General features: G+C 44.8%; 1 protein-coding gene across 4 annotated transcripts in view; it reads left to right on the top strand.

The window, feature by feature from the left end:
* Positions 1 to 21,900, top strand: part of TSC2 (TSC complex subunit 2) — a 239,697-nt gene that overhangs the window by 184,838 nt on the left and 32,959 nt on the right. For 2 of the 4 annotated variants that reach the window (XM_069209750.1, XM_069209748.1), the window contains 3 exons: positions 7,951 to 8,169; positions 11,683 to 11,751; positions 14,552 to 14,712. In XM_069209750.1, the coding sequence (XP_069065851.1) occupies positions 7,951 to 8,169; positions 11,683 to 11,751; positions 14,552 to 14,712 (449 nt within the window). The remainder of the gene's footprint in view (positions 1 to 7,950; positions 8,170 to 11,682; positions 11,752 to 14,551; positions 14,713 to 21,900) is intronic. The other 2 variants (XM_069209751.1, XM_069209749.1) reach the window with 1 other exon arrangement.

The following is a 21,900-nucleotide window of genomic DNA, read 5'->3' as shown; positions in this document are numbered from 1 at the left end:
GTTGCACATACACATAGACAATAAATGAGGTACACACACTCAGAGACAAATCCAGCCAATAGGTTTTTGTTATAGAAAAATATCTTTTCTTAGTTTATTTTAAGAACCACAGGTTCAAATTTAACATGTAATATCTTGTTCGAAAGGTATTGCAGGTAAGTACTTTAGGAACTTCAAATCATAAAAATTGCATGTATACTTTTCAAGTTATTGACAAATAGCTGTTTTAAAAGTGGACACTTAGTGCAATTTTCACAGTTCCTGGGGGAGGTAAGTTTTTGTTAGTTTTACCAGGTAAGTAGGACACTTACAGGGTTCAGTTCTTGGTCCAAGGTAGCCCACCGTTGGGGGTTCAGAGCAACCCCAAAGTCACCACACCAGCAGCTCAGGGCCGGTCAGGTGCAGAGTTCAAAGTGGTGCCCAAAACACATAGGCTAGAATGGAGAGAAGGGGGTGCCCCGGTTCCGGTCTGCTTGCAGGTAAGTACCCGCGTCTTCGGAGGGCAGACCAGAGGGGTTTTGTAGGGCACCGGGGGGGACACAAGCCCACACAGAAATTTCACCCTCAGCAGCGCGGGGGCGGCCGGGTGCAGTGTAGAAACCAGCGTCGGGTTCGCAATGTTAGTCTATGAGAGATCTCGGGATCTCTTCAGCGCTGCAGGCAGGCAAGGGGGGGGTTCCTCGGGGAAACCTCCACTTGGGCAAGGGAGAGGGACTCCTGGGGGTCACTTCTCCAGGGAAAGTCCGGTCCTTCAGGTCCTGGGGGCTGCGGGTGCAGGGTCTCTCCCAGGCGTCGGGACTTTGGATTCAAAGAGTCGCGGTCAGGGGAAGCCTCGGGATTCCCTCTGCAGGCGGCGCTGTGGGGGCTCAGGGGGGACAGGTTTTGGTACTCACAGTATCAGAGTAGTCCTGGGGTCCCTCCTGAGGTGTCGGGTCTCCACCAGCCGAGTCAGGGTCGCCGGGTGCAGTGTTGCAAGTCTCACGCTTCTTGCGGGGAGCTTGCAGGGTTCTTTAAAGCTGCTGGAAACAAAGTTGCAGCCTTTCTTGGAGCAGGTCCGCTGTCCTCGGGAGTTTCTTGTCTTTTCGAAGCAGGGGCAGTCCTCAGAGGATGTCGAGGTCGCTGGTCCCTTTGGAAGGCGTCGCTGGAGCAGGATCTTTGGAAGGCAGGAGACAGGCCGGTGAGTTTCTGGAGCCAAGGCAGTTGTCGTCTTCTGGTCTTCCTCTGCAGGGGTTTTTCAGCTAGGCAGTCCTTCTTCTTGTAGTTGCAGGAATCTAATTTTCTAGGGTTCAGGGTAGCCCTTAAATACTAAATTTAAGGGCGTGTTTAGGTCTGGGGGGTTAGTAGCCAATGGCTACTAGCCCTGAGGGTGGGTACACCCTCTTTGTGCCTCCTCCCAAGGGGAGGGGGACACAATCCTAACCCTATTGGGGGAATCCTCCATCTGCAAGATGGAGGATTTCTAAAAGTTAGAGTCACTTCAGCTCAGGACACCTTAGGGGCTGTCCTGACTGGCCAGTGACTCCTCCTTGTTTTTCTCATTATTTTCTCCGGCCTTGCCGCCAAAAGTGGGGCCTGGCCGGAGGGGGCGGGCAACTCCACTAGCTGGAGTGTCCTGCTGGGTTGGCACAAAGGAGGTGAGCCTTTGAGGCTCACCGCCAGGTGTGACAATTCCTGCCTGGGAGAGGTGTTAGCATCTCCACCCAGTGCAGGCTTTGTTACTGGCCTCAGAGTGACAAAGGCACTCTCCCCATGGGGCCAGCAACATGTCTCGGTTTGTGGCAGGCTGCTAAAACTAGTCAGCCTACACAGATAGTCGGTTAAGTTTCAGGGGGCACCTCTAAGGTGCCCTCTGGGGTGTATTTTACAATAAGATGTACACTGGCATCAGTGTGCATTTATTGTGCTGAGAAGTTTGATACCAAACTTCCCAGTTTTCAGTGTAGCCATTATGGTGCTGTGGAGTTCGTGTAAAACAGACTCCCAGACCATATACTCTTATGGCTACCCTGCACTTACAATGTCTAAGGTTTTGCTTAGACACTGTAGGGGCACAGTGCTCATGCACTGGTACCCTCACCTATGGTATAGTGCACCCTGCCTTAGGGCTGTAAGGCCTGCTAGAGGGGTGTCTTACCTATACTGCATAGGCAGTGAGAGGCTGGCATGGCACCCTGAGGGGAGTGCCATGTCGACTTACTCATTTTGTTCTCACCAGCACACACAGGCTTGTAAGCAGTGTGTCTGTGCTGAGTGAGGGGTCTCTAGGGTGGCATAAGACATGCTGCAGCCCTTAGAGACCTTCCTTGGCATCAGGGCCCTTGGTACTAGAAGTACCAGTTACAAGGGACTTATCTGAATGCCAGGGTGTGCCAATTGTGGATACAATGGTACATTTTAGGTGAAGGAACACTGGTGCTGGGGCCTGGTTAGCAGGGTCCCAGCACACTTCTCAGTCAAGTCAGCATCAGTATCAGGCAAAAAGTGGGGGGTAACTGCAACAGGGAGCCATTTCTTTACAAGCAGGTACACACAATTTTACACTAAGTCCTCAGCTAGTCAACAGTTTTTGCGTCTTCAGGTCCTCTCTGTCCTTCTCTTTGTAGTTAAGTGAATCTGAGTTCCTGGTGTCAGGGGGACACCTAAATAATCAATTTAGGGGAGTTAAGGGTAGGAGACAATGGGCTACTTATCCCTGGGGTGACTACACCCCCTGTATGACAACCTCCTGTGTTGAGTGGGCATAATCCTGTCCCAGAGTTCCCAGTTGCACCAAAAACAAGATGGTGGAATCCTTCCTTCATGGAGCACATCAGGCAGCCCACCTTAGGGGTGTGACTAGCCTGGTAGAACAGCACACCTATTTGCATAGCTAATTTCCCACCTGTCCTGGTGCCAAATGGGACTCTGGGCAGGGGGGGGTGACATTCTCCAGGTCTGGGGAAGCCAAGGTCCGATATCAAAGGCCAATAGAAGCAGTACCTGTAAAAGTCTGCAAGTGGGGCCCTGGGTGATCAGTCTGGCTGAATCCAAGGGATGGGGGCTGAGAGGGGGATGGTTGGTGCTCAGTTCTTGAGGGTCTCAGCTCCACAGAGACACTGTCGGTTTCAGTGACCCCAGGCTGGAGGATTGCTCAAGTGCATAGGTTTTGTCCAGCGGGTTGGCAAGTTTGGGGCTCTCTCAGTTATTGGGGTATCTGCAGAAGAGTGGAAAGAAACACACCAGAGCGACTTCTGGTGTGGAGCTGGCCTCTGTGGAAGTCCCTTGATGTGCAAGTGAGTTTTTGCTCCAGTTGTGTTCTTGCTGAATATAAACAAGCCTTGGTGCTCGCAGCTCCGGGTATTGTTGCAGGGAGACTCCTGGCAGGCTCAGCATCTCGAAGACTGGATAGGTTGACGGGTCTGCACACCTGGACATTCGGGATCCTCTTCCTGGTGAGATGCTCCCTTGGTGGACCCAATGGTCAGTGAAATGATGAACCGGGCAGTCGCGGTTGGTGCCTGCTTGTGCAGGTAACTGGCTCCTCCACTCCAAGGGAGATGCTGGATAATTGGCAAAGTGCCGGCAGGCCTCATTGGCTTTTGGATGTGCACAGCTGCAGGACTAGTCAGGTCTTTGCAGGACACGTCGGGTCTTGCAAATTTTGAGACTGGAGCATGTAGGCAGGGTTGGGCACCAAAGTCCTCAGCTTGTCCACAGTTCTTGAGCTGGCCAGCTCTTCTTTCTCCTTTGTCCTCTTTAGTCAGTTGGATCTGAGTTCCTGGTGTCACAGGGCCACCTAAATACTCAATTAAAGAGTGTTTAGGGGAGTGTAGGGCAGTACCCAGTGGGCAACTTATCCCTGGGCTAACTACACCCCTTATATGACCACTTCCTGTGGGGAGTAGCATAACGCTGTCCCAGAGTTCCCAGTTACACCAAACACAAGATCGTGGAACCTTTGCTTCGTGGAGCACATCGGGGAGCCCACCTTTGGGGTGCGACTAGCCTGGGAGTGCAACAGGCCTACTTGCATAGCTAATTTCTTACCTTTCCTGTTGTCAACTGGGCCTCAAGGCAGGGGTTGGAATCTTCCAGGTCTGGGGGAAGCTGGGGCTATCAAAGGAGGCAGGGACTTTGAAGACCATGGCTTTGGTATGCAGATTCACTAGCTATCCTGCTGGAGGAGTTGATAACACCTTCTCCTGAGAAGGTATTGTTTCTGGCCTCAGAGTGTGGGCTCCCACCTCCAGGGAGTCTTAAACGTGTCTGTGGTGGCAAGCTGGTCGATGCCAGTCATCCAGCAGACTAGAGGTCTAGTAGGCTTTCAGGAGACACCTCTAAGGTGCCCGCTGGGTGTATGTCATAATAAATCCAATACTGGCATTAGCATGGATTTAAGAAAAGGAGTTTGATACCAAACATCATAAGTTTCAGTAAAGCCATTATGCAGCTGGGTAACTCGCAATGACCAGTGCCCAACACAGACCTTAAGACGGCTTCCCTATTCATGTGTAATATCTAGTAATCGAACTACACATCACCGGGGCATACCTTCTGATGGTGATATGTCCTCACATAAGATATAATGCACCTGCCTTAGAACTCTGAGGTCTGCTGTAGGGGTGAATTATATATATTATATGCAGTGACTCTGGCATGGCACACAAGGAGTGTGCCATGGCGTTTTTTCACTCATAGTGTGCATCATGTCACGCAGTCTGCAGTGGCAGTTTGCATAAAATCTGCAGAGAAGTCCATTAGGGTGACATAACATATGCTGCAGCCCTTTAGGGATAGTCTTTGACACCCGTGTCCTAGGTACCAGGGGTACCATTTACTAGAGAACCTACAGGGGCGCTGAAGTGTGACCCAATCGTACACAATTAAATTAGTTTGCCTTTTTTGGGTAAAGAGCCACTGGCACCAGGGACCTGGTTAGCAGGAACCCAGTGTACCTTCAGTAGAAAAAGCTCAGAACCAGTGGGGAAAAAGTGGGGGGTGACCATGTCAAAAAGGCTACTTTCCTACATTCATATTGTGAAAAGATCCTAGGATGGTGATATTATGTGATGTTTTAGAACTAATGTCAATACTTTTGCTCGCACCATGCCGACCATGCAGTTTGTTACTTCCTGTGGTACAATTTGTTGTCAAAACCCTTGAATGGACCACCTCCAGTCAACTACAGACCTCTTGACAGAATGGGGCTTCCCTAGCAAAGAGCTGAAGTCCATCCTGACACCTTCACAGAGGCCTTCGTTCATTGAGGCTGTTTTGGGAACAGGGGTTTATAGCTTTTCTTCCACCTCAGTGAGACCCCAGGACATTCTGGCTTTGATCTGATGTTGAAGGCTTGGTCCTGAATCAGTGAGAGCGGCTCAAAGGCTTCTTGGCCTCTTATACTGTGGCTTACTAGGAAGATGCACAAGGTTGTGACATGTGCTATGCAATGGAATTTGAAGGCCAGGTGGGCCCAATATCAGGGCAGTCTGGCCAGTGCTTTTCAGGTCTTAAGGGAGATGGCTCAAGATTTGCAGTAGTGGTTGCTTTAGCAAAATTCGTCCATTGGCAGACCCCTCTTCCATCCATTATCAAAGGAAAATAGCTTGTTCTTCTATGCCTTGCTTGTCCCAGTGTCACACCCATCCCCTTCCAAGGCCTTATCCGAGCTAATCCTAGGCTTAGAGTGGTTTACGCTGAGGCCTCTAATGCCTTTTTAAGCTGCAATTCTCTTTTACACCTATCAGTCGGATTCATCTGTGCATGCGTTTGGTTTCACTCATGTGAAGTAAGCATCTTACTTGTATTTGTTTTAAGTGAACAGGACATCCTAGCATTGATTTTATACACTTCTAGCTAAGTTGTTCTAGCCTTTTTTGGGTCGTCAAAAATTGCATCAACTAGACCCATTTATATTTTGTAGCTCTATTGATGGGTGTCCTAGGGTCTAAGCTTTTGTCCCTACTACTTAGCTTACTTGATCTCACACTTGCAGCTCCGTACAGTCAAGTTCATTTGTTTGTATTTTCAAATCAAACATTGTTCCTAGTATCTAGGAACATTGTTCCTAGTATCTTCACATGATGAAAACTCTTATGACTCAAAAGCTGCTGCCTCTCACCCACCGCCTTTCAGCTTCATTGTCTTCCCCACTCTTGTTTTCAGCTGCTTCTCAAGAGGCAGGTTGACCAGTCAGCTGGCTGAATCAAGTGACTGCCATCTTGGAACTCCTCAATGGTGTCTTGAGTTTTAGGAGGAGGGAGTCCTTTTCATCATCCTCCCCATGACCCTTCACTTCTTTTCTTCAGGCCTTGAGGATGAAATACAGGTAGAGCTCAAAGTGGATGCAGCATAGTAGCTTAAGTGTAATGTTGCATAAAGAAAGGCATAGAAAAAGTTAGAGATCTGTAGTTGGTGGTAATTGAGCAAGACTGTGATAATGCTGGTGAACAGGGGTTAATGCTCAGAGATGCATATTGCTAGAATAGGTGACGTTAAGGGTTGACTTTCCATGTACATCCACTATATTGGATATTCATGTCCTTAGTCACTGATCATATGGCACCTATCAAGGTGACTAACTGTTAAAGAAGTAATTTATAAGTCAACTTCACAATAGAGCATGAGTTCCTGAATACCGATTCTGAAACATTTTCATCAATATGGGAATAATTTCTTTCTTCTACTTGCATAGCCTCTTCAGGGTTTTTACTCTCTGCAGTATTTTCAGTTCTGCAGTAGAGCCTCTAATTTCTGACCTTTAAGTGGAACTTCTCTATGTGGTTCTTGATGTTCCCTTTGGTGGTGACTCCTTTCAAATCACCTTCTATATTGGGGTCAGGCACCAGGGGATGGGCTTGAGAATGTGGGAAGGTTGAGCTCTTTACTTTGAGGCTCAGGCCACTGATAGTCTGGCAAGTTTAGCATCCGGGCTCTTAAGAGGACCGCAGATGTCTGGTATTCCATTATTTGTCCCTGCTCACTTCTCTTCCTCCTACTACATTATTTAGCTGAATTGTAATTAGTCTGATTGCTACAAAGAATTCTGTCTTTCCCCTGAAGGGAGTTTAGCCGCTGAGAGTGCATGCCCTGATATCCGATACCACTGATTGTTTCTCTATGCTACAGAGCTGATCCGGTTCTTCCTGTGATAGAACTCTATGCTCATGCTTGGAATGCCAGTTAAGCAATCCAGCGGTTTAGGCTTTGCAGTGCCCTTCTCCTCAGTGAGGCTTTAGGCACTTGATTTGCAACTTGACTGAAAACTGGGCCTTTTGCTGCAGCTGTGCAGTGTCTACCTTTCTTGTCGCGAAGTCAGACCCTCTTGCCAATGTCCTTTATGCGGTCTCCTACATAAATATTCTTTGTAGGGAAGGCAACCTGATTGGGCAGGTGTGTTGTTAAAACTCAGCTTCTCCTTGCTCTGTTACGCACCCCTTCCTGTCTCTGGTGGTCTTCTGGCCCACATTTCTGTCTCCTGCCTGAATCGGACGCCTTTGTTGACTCTGGTAAGCAGGTCACTCGCACCATGTCAGATCCTTAATCTCTTCCTGCCTCCCTCCATGCCTTCAAACATGCCCTGGTTCTTTCCAGGTACAACTTATCTGTATAAACCTCAATACACACTGCCTTGTGGGGGGGGACCTACAGGTTTGCAATCCAGCTCTGGTTTCAGAGCAGTAAGGTCAGGGTGCTTTGTGCTATCTTTTCTATCACTCTTTGCCCAGCATTTGCCGTTTGTTTCTGTGGGGAGCATATTTACAAGACTCGAGTACTTTATTGTGTGGCCATCCTTCCACTGCCCCTAGTAGCCTCCTAGTTTCATACTTTTAGCAGGATCTGATTGTGACTACTCAATGTTGGTAGTGGAGGCTGAAAGTTTATGTAGTCCAAGACTTTTTTTTTAGTTATTTTTGTCTACAAACAATTCTGAGAAATGAGTATTAAGATCTTTATGCTTTCACTTTTCAGGCAATACCAGTTGGCTGATGAGCTTGGAGAACCCGTTAAGCCCCTTTTCCTCTGACATTGACAACATGCCTCTCCAAGAGCTATCCAATGCGCTTATGGCTGCTGAGCGATTCAAAGAGCATCGTGAGACTGCGCTGTACAAGTCACTATCAGTGCCATTGTCAAGCAGCTTGGCTGGTGGTCTGTCAAAGCACACTTTGCTGCAGCGATCCAATACAGGTAAGGCCCGACGTCTGCATTCTAATCAGAAGTGATACTTGTTCTATGAACATGATGGTGTTATTCATACCATAGTGGTTATCACTTGTTTTCTAGCAGTAAGCATGAGCTTCGTTTCTAAAAATTAAAAAAAATATTTAGGCTTGTATCAAGTCCATCTTAATCTGCCTATTAAAAACTGGAGATCCTACTTGAGGTGCTGCAAGATCTTTTATATTCCTAGAGTAGTTGGAAATTCTAGGTTTTCTAGCTGGATATCGCACAGCAAAGCAATGTTGAAGAAGGGAATGAATTCTTGAAACCAGGATCCTAAATATATTAATGAATGTTCATTCTTTGATGGCTTCACTTTTATAAACTTTGGATGCTGCAGGTCCAGAATACTTAGTATGGGTACCAAGACTGTTACTCGCCGACCTGTTATAGAGAAATGGTTCATCTTGGAATTCATCATTTTTTGGCAAGCAGCATATAGTGGCTCTGTTTCTTTAAAACTTGAAATGCAAGTGTAGCTTATTTCATTGGCTTTTTAAAAATGATGGGAAGTATTTAATTCTGGACAAAATTAAGATTTTGACAAACACATGCGTTTAAATAGAATGGTAAAGATAAGAGGGAAACCAAGTAAGCAAATGATTAATTTCTTATTGTTGCCGCTTGGGTGGTTGTGCTGTCCATTTTAGGTCTTCTCTTTTGTAATAGTACAGACTGCTAAAAGTTTCCACCAGTGGTTAAGATTGAGTCTTGATTTCCCCCATCATTCTATTTCCTTTGCAGCGTTTTTGTTTTTCAAACTGTAAAAATAGATGACAAAGTTGCTAAACCAGCCCCTGTCATCTGAGAGGGTCCAGCAGGCTCTATCCTGGCCCCATCACTCTTTAATGTTTAAAGGAACCATCCGAAAATGTTGGAAGGAACAGCTGTCTCTGTGCACCAATACACCAATGACACTCAAATTTCTCTGTATACTGCTACTATACTTCAAATCTTCTTTCCGAATGATTATGAACATGCGGACATTGTTGGTTGGGCTTTGACGGCTGACCAGTGTTGACCGTTGACAGTACCGTCTGAATAAGCCAGCAGCACAGTCGTTGACAATATCATTTTCTGTGGCTACAGTACCACCATCTAAAATATCACCAAAGAGGAATATTATCTCTGCCTCCATTGCTGGAAAAGGTGGCTTTGGCTGTTACTAAAATTACCCAAACAAGATTTCATCACATTTGTAAGCAAATTTACTTCAAGGGGAGTTGCAGGATGATGAGCTTTTAAGAACACCTCTGCCACATATTCTTCCATTACCGTGCATACAAAGTTGGGATATTGGCTTATCTGGGTCTACTGATCTCAAAGAAAGAATTTCAAGGACATCAGAAAACTAATACAGATGAATGGGATGATTCTGCCTTCTACCACAGGTGCACCGATCTGCCACAGACTGAGTCATCATCTGGTGACACCTACAGTTTCCAGTCTCTGGTGGAAAGGGTGTCAAAATAGTTTGACTTACAGTTTGAGTAGTAGAGACCGACTGGTTCTTTTAAGACGTTAGCTCCACAGAAAACAGTAAAATTGATTCCCATCATTTATGCAGAGATACATTTATGGTTCTGGATCCATAATGCACCAAACAAATGTTTGTAACACCCCGCTCTGAGGGTAGCCCAAACAGCATTCATAAGTAAACAGTATAACATATCACCATGATTATGTGCCTCAAATAGAGGTAATATTGAGGCCTCTTTTAATGAGGCTTACATTGTCTTCAATCATTTCAGCTAATGTTTGTGGCGTTCATCTTGTCTGGGTTATTTTTTTTATTTTTTTTTAGATATTCATGCAATCAACGACATCAGAGGTTTGCCTTGCATGCAGATGGGCCCAGATCCATTTGTTTATTTATATCATTTATACAGTGCACTGCCACCATACAGATATAATGGCGCTATAACCACACCGGGGAGGTCAAAATACTATAGCTAGAAAAATTTAGTTAAGGTGCAAATTTGAATTGCATTAGCATTCCCATTTCAGAATAATTAGATACTGTACCTTTGAAACCCATTGTTTGGGATGAAGGGTTATGGCATGAGCAGCAGCACATAACCAACAACTTCTGTAAGACTGAAACAGAAAATGCATCAGAACTAATTTTAGCTTGTTTGATACCGAGCTGTCAAAGCAGGATCTTCTGTCAGTGCAATGATCATCCTCTTCTCGCTACTCACTCTGTATTGCCCTTATATGATATAGGCAGCCTTGTTCACCTTGTTATCTAAAGAAAATCTATTGCACTTGACAGTGCAGCCTGTCTAAATGTAAACCCTTAGTCCAGATTCAGCAATATTATTACAAGTGTTGGCCTCAAGGTAAAATTGCAGCAGGAATACCCAAACCCCTTCAAGGAACGAATATATAGTAGATACCCAAGTGGTCAAAATCCAACAACTTATTTTTCAAATGTCTCAGAAGTGTCTTGCATCCAAGGAAAACTTACCATTGGTAAGGGAGTTGTTGAACAGACCCTACACTTTTAAAATCGAAAATCTGTGGTAGCCTTTCAGTTAGATTATATTCTGTTTTGATTCATTCCACTTCCAGTCTACGCGAGGCCAGAAAATGTTTGTTGTGGATGTTTTACCACACTCCATCTCAACGCTTTGTGGACTGTTGTCCCTGATGTAATTTACCCAACTTCTTATTTTCACATGTCACCGTTTATCCATCCCTAAACCTCATGCCAGGTGGTCTTTCTGCCTATGTCAACTATAGGTCACCTGGGGAATTTAAAACTGGATGACTGGTGACCAGAATGTAAGGGAAAATTGTCAAAGACCCCCACACTGCGGCTATCAAATTCCAGCTTGGCACCTGAGTCGTGTACATCGTACAATAGGTGCTACCCTATGAGCAGGTTGACTGATGTCAGTGTACCTGCTCAGCCCTTAGTTCAGCTTTCTTTGCATTGCAGAATCTTATCAATTACTGGAAGTTTTTGAGTCCCTCAAATCATTAGTTCTGATGCTACACATTGCTGACTGACTTGTACCATATCGCTTTATTACGTTATACCATGTACTCTTTTGGTCCGGAATTGTACACTTTGGCCTACTTTTTAATATCTCATCTTTTCTGCACTTTAGTGTTCTTGCTGTACTAAAAGAACAACCTCGACGCTTTTCGATCCCCACCCTTCAGATAGCAGTGAAGCCTTGACTAGATATTGCAAATGGAAGGAAGTAGACGTGCCTTATCTCTGCTGCTGAATCTGCTTATTTGAAATGCATTGGAGCCATTGGACAAATGAAAGTGTTTTGTGACTAGGGCTAATGAGGTTGACCTGCTTGTTTCACATTTTATTTAAGAGATCTGTATTTTATGGGCTTGTGGCAGAAAGGGGAGCAGAGGCCGCACCAAAGCTTGCAGCTCGCCATTATATTCTGTTCTGCTGATGTTTTCAGTGTCTCTTTGGTTTGACGAGCAGCTCCCATTGGTTTCCTTTTGCAGTGGCCTCTTTTCCTTCCATCCACCCGTCCAGTGGTCAAGGGAAGTTGCGCAGGAGTGTTTCCTGGGCAGGTACCTATAGCATTTGAAGGGAAACTAAAGCAAAAAATCTTCACTTGTTGGGGAGTTCGATAGCACACCTGTGATTCATAATATACCGACTCCCCCCAACCATGTTGTGCTTTGTTTCTCGTTTGTAGTGCCCCTGCTTACCATCACGGTGCCCCCCGACAGCATGATAATTTCTGAGCCAGAACGCCCATTTACGCTGCCAGTTCATGCCCCGGCACTCGTTACTCCTTGTCAGAGCTCGAGCTTTAAGTTTCAGAGAAAAATTGATGGACAATCTGCTATAATTCTCTTTGCATACTCTCCTACTTAATTTAGGACTAATATTAATTGTAAAGCAGTTGAAAAGAACTGGAGCAACTCCACGTTTGCTTCCTTTTAGTGTTGACACTTACCGTTACTGGGTGATTTCACTACGAATACATGATTGGTTATTCTCAGGATAAATAAGATGCAACCTGGTTAGCATGGCTTCTTCCTGACTTGTACACAGTCTTAAGCTGGTTATTGTAAGTTGACCATATTTTAAAGTTTGTTTCTTCACCCTTGAGTTGTCCTGTTGTACTCGATAAATAACAAAATACAAACGCAAGTCATCCCCTGATTAAGAAAATTGAAAGTTGTTAAAAAAAATAATAATAATATTTTGCGCTTTGCTAACTTTCTTAGCAACGTGTGCAAGCTATTGATGTAGATTTCCAAGGCTGGGTAGCCACATTACTCTCGAGGGCCAAGCAAGATTTGGTACAGTGATGCCATTTTAAGTGATCAGCAAAGCCTACTTTTATGCAAAGTACCAAGTATTGTCCTGTATTGTCATGCAGAAAGTGGTTATTAATGGTTACAGTTTGTTTACTTTTGATGGTTTGTAATTAATTTGTTTGATGGAAAATCGTGGTTACTTGATCAATCACAGGGTTGTACTTCCATGAGTTGAAATCCAAATCCTTAACTGAGCTTTTTTAGATGCATAAGTTGAGTTGGTGTTTGGTCTGTAGTTCCCTCTGGCAGAGTTCAAAAACAGTTACGTTCCACGTACGGCTAATGTCTGCAGCGGTAAAGGATGGGAGTGGCCTGAAGTACTGGTGACTTGTATATAATAGGTCAGTGTTTGAGAGCCTTAAACTGCCACAGAGGATCTCTTCTTGCTACACTGTTTGTAGGTGTTTGCTCAGCACCCATGTACTGTGTCCATGTGCTGAAGGAAGCAGTCACACGGAAACAAATCTAAGTAAAGAATATAATGGGTCGATTGTAATTTTCATGTTTGGTACTAGAACAATTTGGTGAGTGATATTATCTCAGTTACATATTTTAGTGTAGAGAGTAGCATAAACGAGTTTAGTTTAATTGATCGATATCCACGTTTTTAAAGGTGATTCAGCAAATTCCTGTTTTTCTAAAGAAAGAAACTGGGCTCCATGACTCAGACGTTGGCTAAGTTAAGGGACCTCTTTAAATAAGATTAAGACATCTCTAGAGATGGCATCTGACTCTTCTCCCCTTCCCTGGCAGTTGTTCAAGGGTGTTCTGGCTCAGACTACCAGCTAACCAAATCAGCACGTTAATTGAGATTTGTGTGCAGTGCTTAACTTTTAATTGCTTCATTGAGTGACTCTGGCCCTGCATTCTGAAATCAGTCCAGAAAACTGCTTTCTATGATTATCTGTTATGTTTTTGCGGCTGTTTTCAATTGGTTTGTGCTTAACGTTTGTATTTAACACGTTTAATGTTCTCTACAGAGAGATGGAGCTCTGCTTCAGCCTTTTCCTTCAGAGTGATATGGGGAAAGTTTGGTATCTTGTCAAAGTTTACTGTTTGTAGCCATGGTAAAATGGGTGAAATTAAAAAGTGATTTTTGTTTAACTTCCATGCCTTCTGCTTTTCTTGTGTTAAACTTAAGGCGATCCCTTTGAATAACCACCCACATCCTTGCAACCATTTTTTTTTTAAGTACATGTAGGCACCAGAGTGCTACAGAGTTGCATCTGTACTTACTCTAGTATTTCATGTGTCCTTCTTTTCTTGTGCTCCTCCTGTGTGCCTATTGGGGGACTCTGCTATTCCTCCCCATCTTTGTGAGACATGCCAAGTCCAGTATTTATCTTTGTGCATTGACGCCTTCTGGAAGGTGGTATGACAAAGTGTCTCTATAGAGACTGCTCTTTCTCAGTATTTCGTTTTTAAAAAGTTTGGGCAGTGATACATGGAAAACACTTGTCCTCTTCCTTGGTTGTTAATTTGTAATTTACCTAACAGTGTTAACAAAGTTACTGATTATAGACTTGGTGAAAAGGAAGTCACACACACTCCTAAATTACTTTTCCTCAAACCACTGAAAAGTCTTTAGACTTCGAGAGCTGGATTTAATGTATGTCCCGTGGTGTGCATCTCTAATTTACAGTTAAGTCATGCCTCGCTGCCTTATCCTGGTCTTGCACTATAAAATGTCCTTTTACTCTGTTTTTAGGCTCCAAATTTAAATGAGGTGGGACCTGATGTCTGAGAGTTAGATCCTCTTTAACAAATGGATTACTTCTGTTTTTGTCGTTTGGTGGGTGCATATGTGGCCCGCAGTGAAAATGAACTCGAAAGTATTTGCCATCTATTAGCAGTCCCGTCTTGTATTTGATACACTCCGAAGATGTGAATCGGGCAACTTCTACTGGAATTGGTCAGTTTGCCTATTGCGGTTGCATTCACTCTTGTAGGGAACAGGCTGACGCTGTGTTTATTATTGGGCCATCCAGCCTGCTTTTTAAAACACACTGTTCTGCAGCACTGTTTTCCTTTGTCTTGTTAGAATCTGAAGTGGTTCTGGAAGAGGGATATCAGGCTGATTCGGATCTGAAAGAAGATGTGATGTCATCAAAGCATGGGCAGTTATGTGATTTTGAGCCTGCTGTTCCTGAACTGTCTTTGAACAAAGAGAAGCCTCTTCAGCACCCTGAACTTTTCAGTCGGGTAAGGTACCTTGATTCAGTTTCCACGATTAGCACTGTTAATGATGACGGTGATGTAGGTGCTCCAAGCAGAGCGCTTATATAGAAATGTACCCAGTTGCACTGGTCAACCTAGAATGGTTTTCAGCACTGCTGAACGGGTGCTGTGAATTTCATGAGATCTATGTGAATGCTTACTGGACTGCAGTACCAATTAATTGATAAGTGAATATGAGAACACAGAGTGAAGAGAAAAGAAAACACACATATAAATAATTTAAAATTAATAAACAATGCAAAAACCGTAGTTTCCAAAAAAGGAAAAAGAAATTAATAAAAAAAGGCAAACTTAAGATGGGCAAAAAAAAGTGAAAGGGCTTGGAGTGTGAAGGTGGGAGAGCAAGAGAAAAAAAGAATAGAAATAAAAGAGGAAAATAGGAATATTAAAATGGTGCTAAAGACTGAATGTAAGTGGTTCAAATGGCAAACAAGTGGAGAATATAAGCAAGAAAAGTTTATAAAAAAAAATTAAAAAAAAGTGCAGCACTCTAACCCACCTCATCAAAGCAGTCCTTGTTGAAAGAACAGATTCTAGAGTTGGAGAAATTGAAGGCATCTCTGCACGTCTTGCCAGTTTGGGAAGTCCAGTCAGTCAGTGCTAAACAAAGTACCAGCACTGAACCTGCCTCTGCCTCGCTTTGTATGAAACAGTTAATGGTGTTAACGGCAAAGCCTCTGATATGCTGCACCATTCCTTTGATTCTTCATTGCTGCGTTCCGTTGTGTTCCTTTTGAAGCAGATGGCCCAAGTTCTGTTTCGATGCAGGTAGTGGCGTTAGCAAAAGTCCCTTTGATTCTTCATTGCTGCTTTGCACTCTCACATTTGAAACAGATATGCTGAGCTCCGTTTCAGTGCAAGTCTACATTTTTCACAGCACCTGTCATAGCTATGCAGAAGCTGTTAAATCTACTTGTCTGAAGAGGTCACAGGAAATCAACTCCTGATGCATAGACTCCCATTTTTGATCTGACACAGACTCAAATACATTTTATTTATTCTGTCTGAGAAACTGAGACCTCTAACATTTTGAGACTATAAGTGCGCCTGATACTTGTCCTGTGGTATTGTCCATATGTCAGTCTTTGTTGTAATATCGGAATTTGTTTGACAGACATGACACCTGGAAGGGTATTCTGGCTCCTGGAGCATGGGTGCTGCACTGACTGGGGTTTAGTGGAATAGCCAGGTTTTCAGTTTTATGCAGAATTCTAGGACTGAGTTGGTGGTTGTGATGTGCAGGTGGAGGTTGTTCCAAGCTTTTGGAGCCAGGTATGTAAAGACTCAGCTGCAGGCCTTGGCTGTTTGGCTGTGGGGAATGTGGGTGAGAAGTAAGTTGGTGGAGCTGGGGATCTGGCAGGTATGTGGAAGCTGTTGCGGCTGTTGGTTACGTGGAGCCTATGTTGTGCAGTGCTTTGTATGTGTGTTTGAGCAGGTTGAAAAGGTCGCATTTATAAAGGAGGTCTCAAGCCAGATTGGTAAAGTGTACAGGAACTGGCCTATAGTGTAGAAAGGAGTCTAATGGCGCTGCAGAGTCGATGGAGTACATGGTGGCAGTTTGCAGCAGGATGAAGAAGGGCCATTTGGTGAAAGTGGTTTCTGCTGAGTTAGTCTGGTTAGGTTGGAGGGTAGTGGAGTAGGAGATGTCCAGTTGTGGTACATAGTTGTACATTGTGCTGATTTTGTTGCTGAAGTAATGGGAGAGCAGGGAGTGGGGTTCCTGTGAGGAGATGACTGTTGTAGAACTGGCAGTGATGGAGGTGAATTCCTTGAGTTGATGGATCTGTTTTCAGTCCGTTTGGCAGAGCTGAGTCGCTGGTGGTAGTATCGGAGGACAGACTTGTAGGTGTTCCTGTTGGTCTCATGGTTGTTTTGTCAGTGGTGTGCCCACTGTTTGCGGTGGCATTTGGTGAGTCATAGGTCATCTGTTTACCAATTTGTTTGCTGTCATGTCTGTGCAATGGAAGAGGGTTTGGAGATAGCTTGTGAGAGTTTGTCTTGTGGCAGGCTGTGGGTTTGGAGTTCAGTGGTCAAAGTGTCTTTGAGGATGTTGGTGTGTTGGGTGGATTTGAGGGGAGTGATTCTTTGTTGGTGGGGTAGGTGTGAGTTGAAGCAGACGAGGAAGTGGTCGGTCGTTTTGGGGTAAGTGGGTGTCCACTGTGATGTTGGGGAAGTTGGTGAAGGCTGAGTCGAGGAAGGTGTCTGGTGTTGCAAGTTTGGTTCTTTAGTAGTTGCCTGAGACAGAGACTTCCAGGAGGTTGTTGGTGTTTGAGTTGCTGTAGTCCTCTAGGTGGAAGTAGCGATTATCAAGGCAGATAAAGAAGCTGGAATTGAGCACCAGTGGCACAATGATGTCTGCAGTAGTGTTACTGAAGTTGGATCTAGGGCCATGAAGTCAGTAGAGCAGAGCTGCTGCTGAGTGGCGTGGCTACTATATAGAACACAATTGAGCCTGAAGGGAGAGGTATAACCTAGACTTCCACAGTGGAAATTGTACATTAACCCACAAATAAGTTCTAATTATAGAACAAGTTTATTAACATCACATAATTCTTTTGAAACATATCATCAAACCCGTATAGTAAAAACCATAGGTACTCCCAAAAATGTGTAGCAGTGCAGTGCAGGTGATTAGTTGAAAATGTGCACCAGTGCTATACAACATATATACATGACTGGAAACAATGAATATACAAGTCCAGCAACATCCAGAGGAATAAATGTTAAAGTTTTTAGATCATTCTTTTAGAAAACCTGTCCATTGTGTAAAAAAAATAAAAATACATATATATATATATATATATATATATATATATATATATATATATATATATATATATATATATGTTCGATGGCATGTGTAGCTGCAGATACACATGCTTTGCACATCCCGCCATCTAGTGTTGGGCTCGGAGTGTTACAAGTTGTTTTTCTTCGAAGAAGTCTTTTCGAGTCACGAGATCGAGGGACTCGTCCCCTTTTGGCTCCATTGCGCATGGGCGTCGACTCCATCTTCGATTGTTTTTTTTCTGCCATCGGGTTCGGACGTGTTCCTTTTTGCTCCGCGTTTCGGTTCGGAAAGATAGTTAGAATCTCGGAAAATTCGACGGTATTGTTTGCGTTCGGTATCGGGTTAGTTACAACAGATCGACACCGACTTTTGAAGAGCTCCGGTGGCCCTTCGGGGTTTTTTCGATTCCCCCGTCGAGGCCTGGTCGGCCCGGCCACGTGTCTCTTCACGGCTGATGGAATGGACCCCATTCCGCTTCTGCCCCAAATGTCACAACAAGTATCCGTATACAGATCAGCACCTGGTCTGTACCTTGTGTTTGTCTCCAGAACACAGAGAAGATACTTGTGAAGCCTGTCGAGCGTTTCGGTCGAGGAAGACATTAAGAGACCGAAGAGCGAGAAGACTGCAAATGGCGTTGGCGCCGACAGGACAAAGGCACTTGGAGGAGGAAGAAGAAACCTTCTCCATCCAGGAGTCAGACTCGGACGAGCTCGATCCCGAAGAAACGCCTAAAACCGTGAGTAAGACGTCGAAACATAAAACTCACGAGAAGACCACAAAATCCCAGGGGACGCCACCGCCAGAAGGCCATTGCTTAACCCGAAAAATAGGTTACCGATCATCGGCACCGAAAAAGGGCACGCTTGTGCCGAAGTGATCCGACTCCGGTCGAGATACCGGCACACAGCAATCTCGAGCCCGAGACAGCGGGTCCGAGCAAGTTCGGCACCGAGAGAGCGGGACCGAAATGAGTCGGCACCGAGAGACCGCGACGCCGAAAATAAAGAAAGTGTCATCAGAGCCGAAAAAGGCTACCGAAAAGGTTTCCATTCCGAAACATCCAGCCTCGGAACCGAAATCGGGTTCCTACACAGAGGAACAGGGATTGTCCTCCCAAATGCAAGGACATAAGTTCGGACAAGAACTAGAATCAATGGAGCCAGACTACACTCAAAGAAGGCTCCACATCCAAAAGGACACAGGGAAGATAAGTACTCTTCCCCCAATGAAAAGAAGACTTGCCTTTCAAGAAAAGGACAAGCAGCCACAGGCAAAGGTGGCAAGACAAACAACACCACCACCATCTCCACCACCATCAATGCACACATCACCGGTAGCCACTCCACCACTGATGCAATCCCCAACTCGTACTGGAATGAGTCAGGATGATCCCGACACATGGGATCTTTATGATGCGCCAGTATTGGATAACAGCCCAGACTGTTACCCAGCGAGGCCGTCGCCACCTGAGGACAGTACATCCTACACACAGGTGGTGTCAAGAGCAGCGGCTTTTCATAATGTCACCTTGCATGCAGAACCGATTGAGGATGACTTTTTGTTTAATACACTATCCTCCACTAATAGCCAATACCAGAGCTTACCTATGCTACCTAGACTGCTAAAACACTCCAAACAGGTGTTTCAGGAGCCTGTGAAGGGCAGGGCCATAACTCCAAGGGAGGAGAAAAAGTACAAGCCACCGCCAACAGACCCTGTGTATATCACGCAGCAATTAACACCAGATTCTGTGGTAGTAGGGGCAGCTCGCAAGAGAGCAAACTGTCACACCTCGGGAGACGCACCACCTCCAGACAAGGAGAGTCGCAAGTTCGACGCTGCAGGGAAAAGGGTTGCAGCACAAGCAGCAAACCAATGGCGCATTCCCAACTCACAAGCACTGCTGGCAAGATATGATAGGGCTCATTAGGACGAAATGCAGCATTTCATTGAACACTTACCCAAAGAGTTCCAGAAAAGGGCACAACAAGTGGTGGAGGAAGGACAAAGTATCTCAAATAATCAGATACGGTCAGCAATGGATGCAGCAGATACAGCTGCAAGGACAGTAAATACTGCAGTAACCATAAGGAGACACGCATGGTTGCGTACGTCAGGATTCAAGCCGGAAATACAACAAGCCGTTCTGAATATGCCTTTTAATGGACAGCAGTTGTTTGGGCCGGAGGTGGACACTGCTATCGAAAAACTTAAAAAAGACACTGATACGGCCAAAGCCATGGGCGCACTCTACTCCCCACAGAGCAGAGGCACATTTCTCAAAACACAGTTTAGAGGGGGGTTCGAGGACAAGCTACAGAACCCACAACCTCACAAACAAGGCCCACTTATCAAAGCCAATATCAGCGGGGACGTTTTCAGGGACAATATAGAGGGGGACATTTCCAAAAGAGTAGAGGGAAGTTCCAAAGCCCCAAAACTCCTCAAAACAAGCAGTGACTTCCAGGTCACAAATCCCCAACACAACACCTGTGGGGGGTAGACTAACCAAGTTTTACAAACATTGGAAGGAAATAACAGACACTTGGGTACTGGCAATTATCCAGCATGGTTATTGTATTGAATTTCTCAAATTCCCTCCAAACGTCCCACCGAAAACACACAATATGTCAAAACAACACATGGATCTTCTAGGACTAGAGGTCCAGGCATTGCTACAAAAAGGAGCAATAGAATTAGTACCAATTCAACAGAAGGGAACAGGAGTTTACTCTCTGTACTTTCTCATACCCAAAAAGGACAAAACACTGAGACCTATATTAGATCTCAGAACATTAAATACCTACATCAAATCAGATGACTTTCACATGATGACATTACAAGACGTAATCCCACTGCTCAAACAATAAGACTACATGACAACACTAGACCTAAAGGATGCATATTTCCATATACCGATACATCCTTCACACAGAAAGTACCTAAGGTTTGTATTCCAAGGGGTGCATTACCAATTCAAGGTGTTGCCATTCGGAATAACAACTGCGCCAAGAGTTTTTACAGAATGCCTGGCAGTGGTAGCTGCACATATCAGAAGGCAGCAAATACATGTGTTCCCGTACCTAGACGATTGGTTAATCAAAACCAACACACTAGAACGGTGTTCACAACACACAAAGTACGTCATAGAAACCCTCCACAAACTAGGTTTCTCAATCAACTACACAAAGTCACACCTTCAGTCGTGTCAGACGCAGCAGTACTTAGGGGCGACAATCAACACATCAAAAGCGATTGCCACTCCAAGTCCACAAAGAGTACAAGCATTTCACAATGTAATACAGGCCATGTATCCAAACCAAAGAATACAAGTCAAAATAGTAATGAAACTCCTAGGCATGATGTCCTCATGCATAGCCATTGTCCCAAACGCAAGGTTGCACATGCGGCCCTTACAACAGTGCCTAGCATCACAATGGTCACAGGCACAGGGTCAACTTCTAGATCTAGTGTTGATAGACCGCCAAACATACACCTCGCTTCAATGGTGGAACAATATAAATTTAAACCAAGGACGGCCTTTCCAAGACCCAGTGCCTCAATATGTAATAACAACAGATGCCTCCATGATAGGGTGGGGAGCACACCTCAATCAACACAGCATTCAGGGACAATGGAATACTCAGCAAAGACAATTTCACATAAATCACTTAGAACTACTGGCAGTATTTCTAGCGTTAAAAGCATTTCAACCCATAATAAGCCACAAACACATTCTTGTCAAAACAGACATGACAACAATGTATTACCTAAACAAACAGGGAGGGACACACTCAACACAGTCCTGGCACAGAGAATATGGCATTGGGCAATACACAACCACATTCATCTAATAGCACAGTTCATTCCAGGGATTCAGAATCAGTTAGCAGACAATCTCTCTCGGGATCACCAACAGATCCACGAATGGGAGATTCACCCCCAAATACTACACCCTTACTTCCAAAGTTGGGGAACACCACAAATAGACCTATTTGCACCAAAATAAAACGCGAAATGCCAAAACTTCGCATCCAGGTACCCACAAGATCAGTCTCAGGGCAATGCGTTATGGATGAGTTGGTCAGGGATATTTGCATACGCTTTTCCCCCTCTCCCACTCCTTCCATATCTGGTAAACAAGTTGAGTCAAAACAAACTCACTCATACTGATAGCACCAACTTGAGCAAGACAACCTTGGTACAAAACACTACTAGACCTCTCAGTAGTGCCTCATATCAAACTACCAAACAGACCAGATCTGTTAACTCAACACAAACAACAGATCAGACACCCAAATCCAGCATCGCTGAATCTAGCAATTTGGCTCCTGAAGTCTTAGAGTTCGGACACTTAG

Source organism: Pleurodeles waltl, chromosome 10 (genome assembly GCF_031143425.1).
Source record: "Pleurodeles waltl isolate 20211129_DDA chromosome 10, aPleWal1.hap1.20221129, whole genome shotgun sequence".
Taxonomy (NCBI): domain Eukaryota; kingdom Metazoa; phylum Chordata; class Amphibia; order Caudata; family Salamandridae; genus Pleurodeles; species Pleurodeles waltl.
This window is presented reverse-complemented; position numbering and strand designations above follow the sequence as displayed.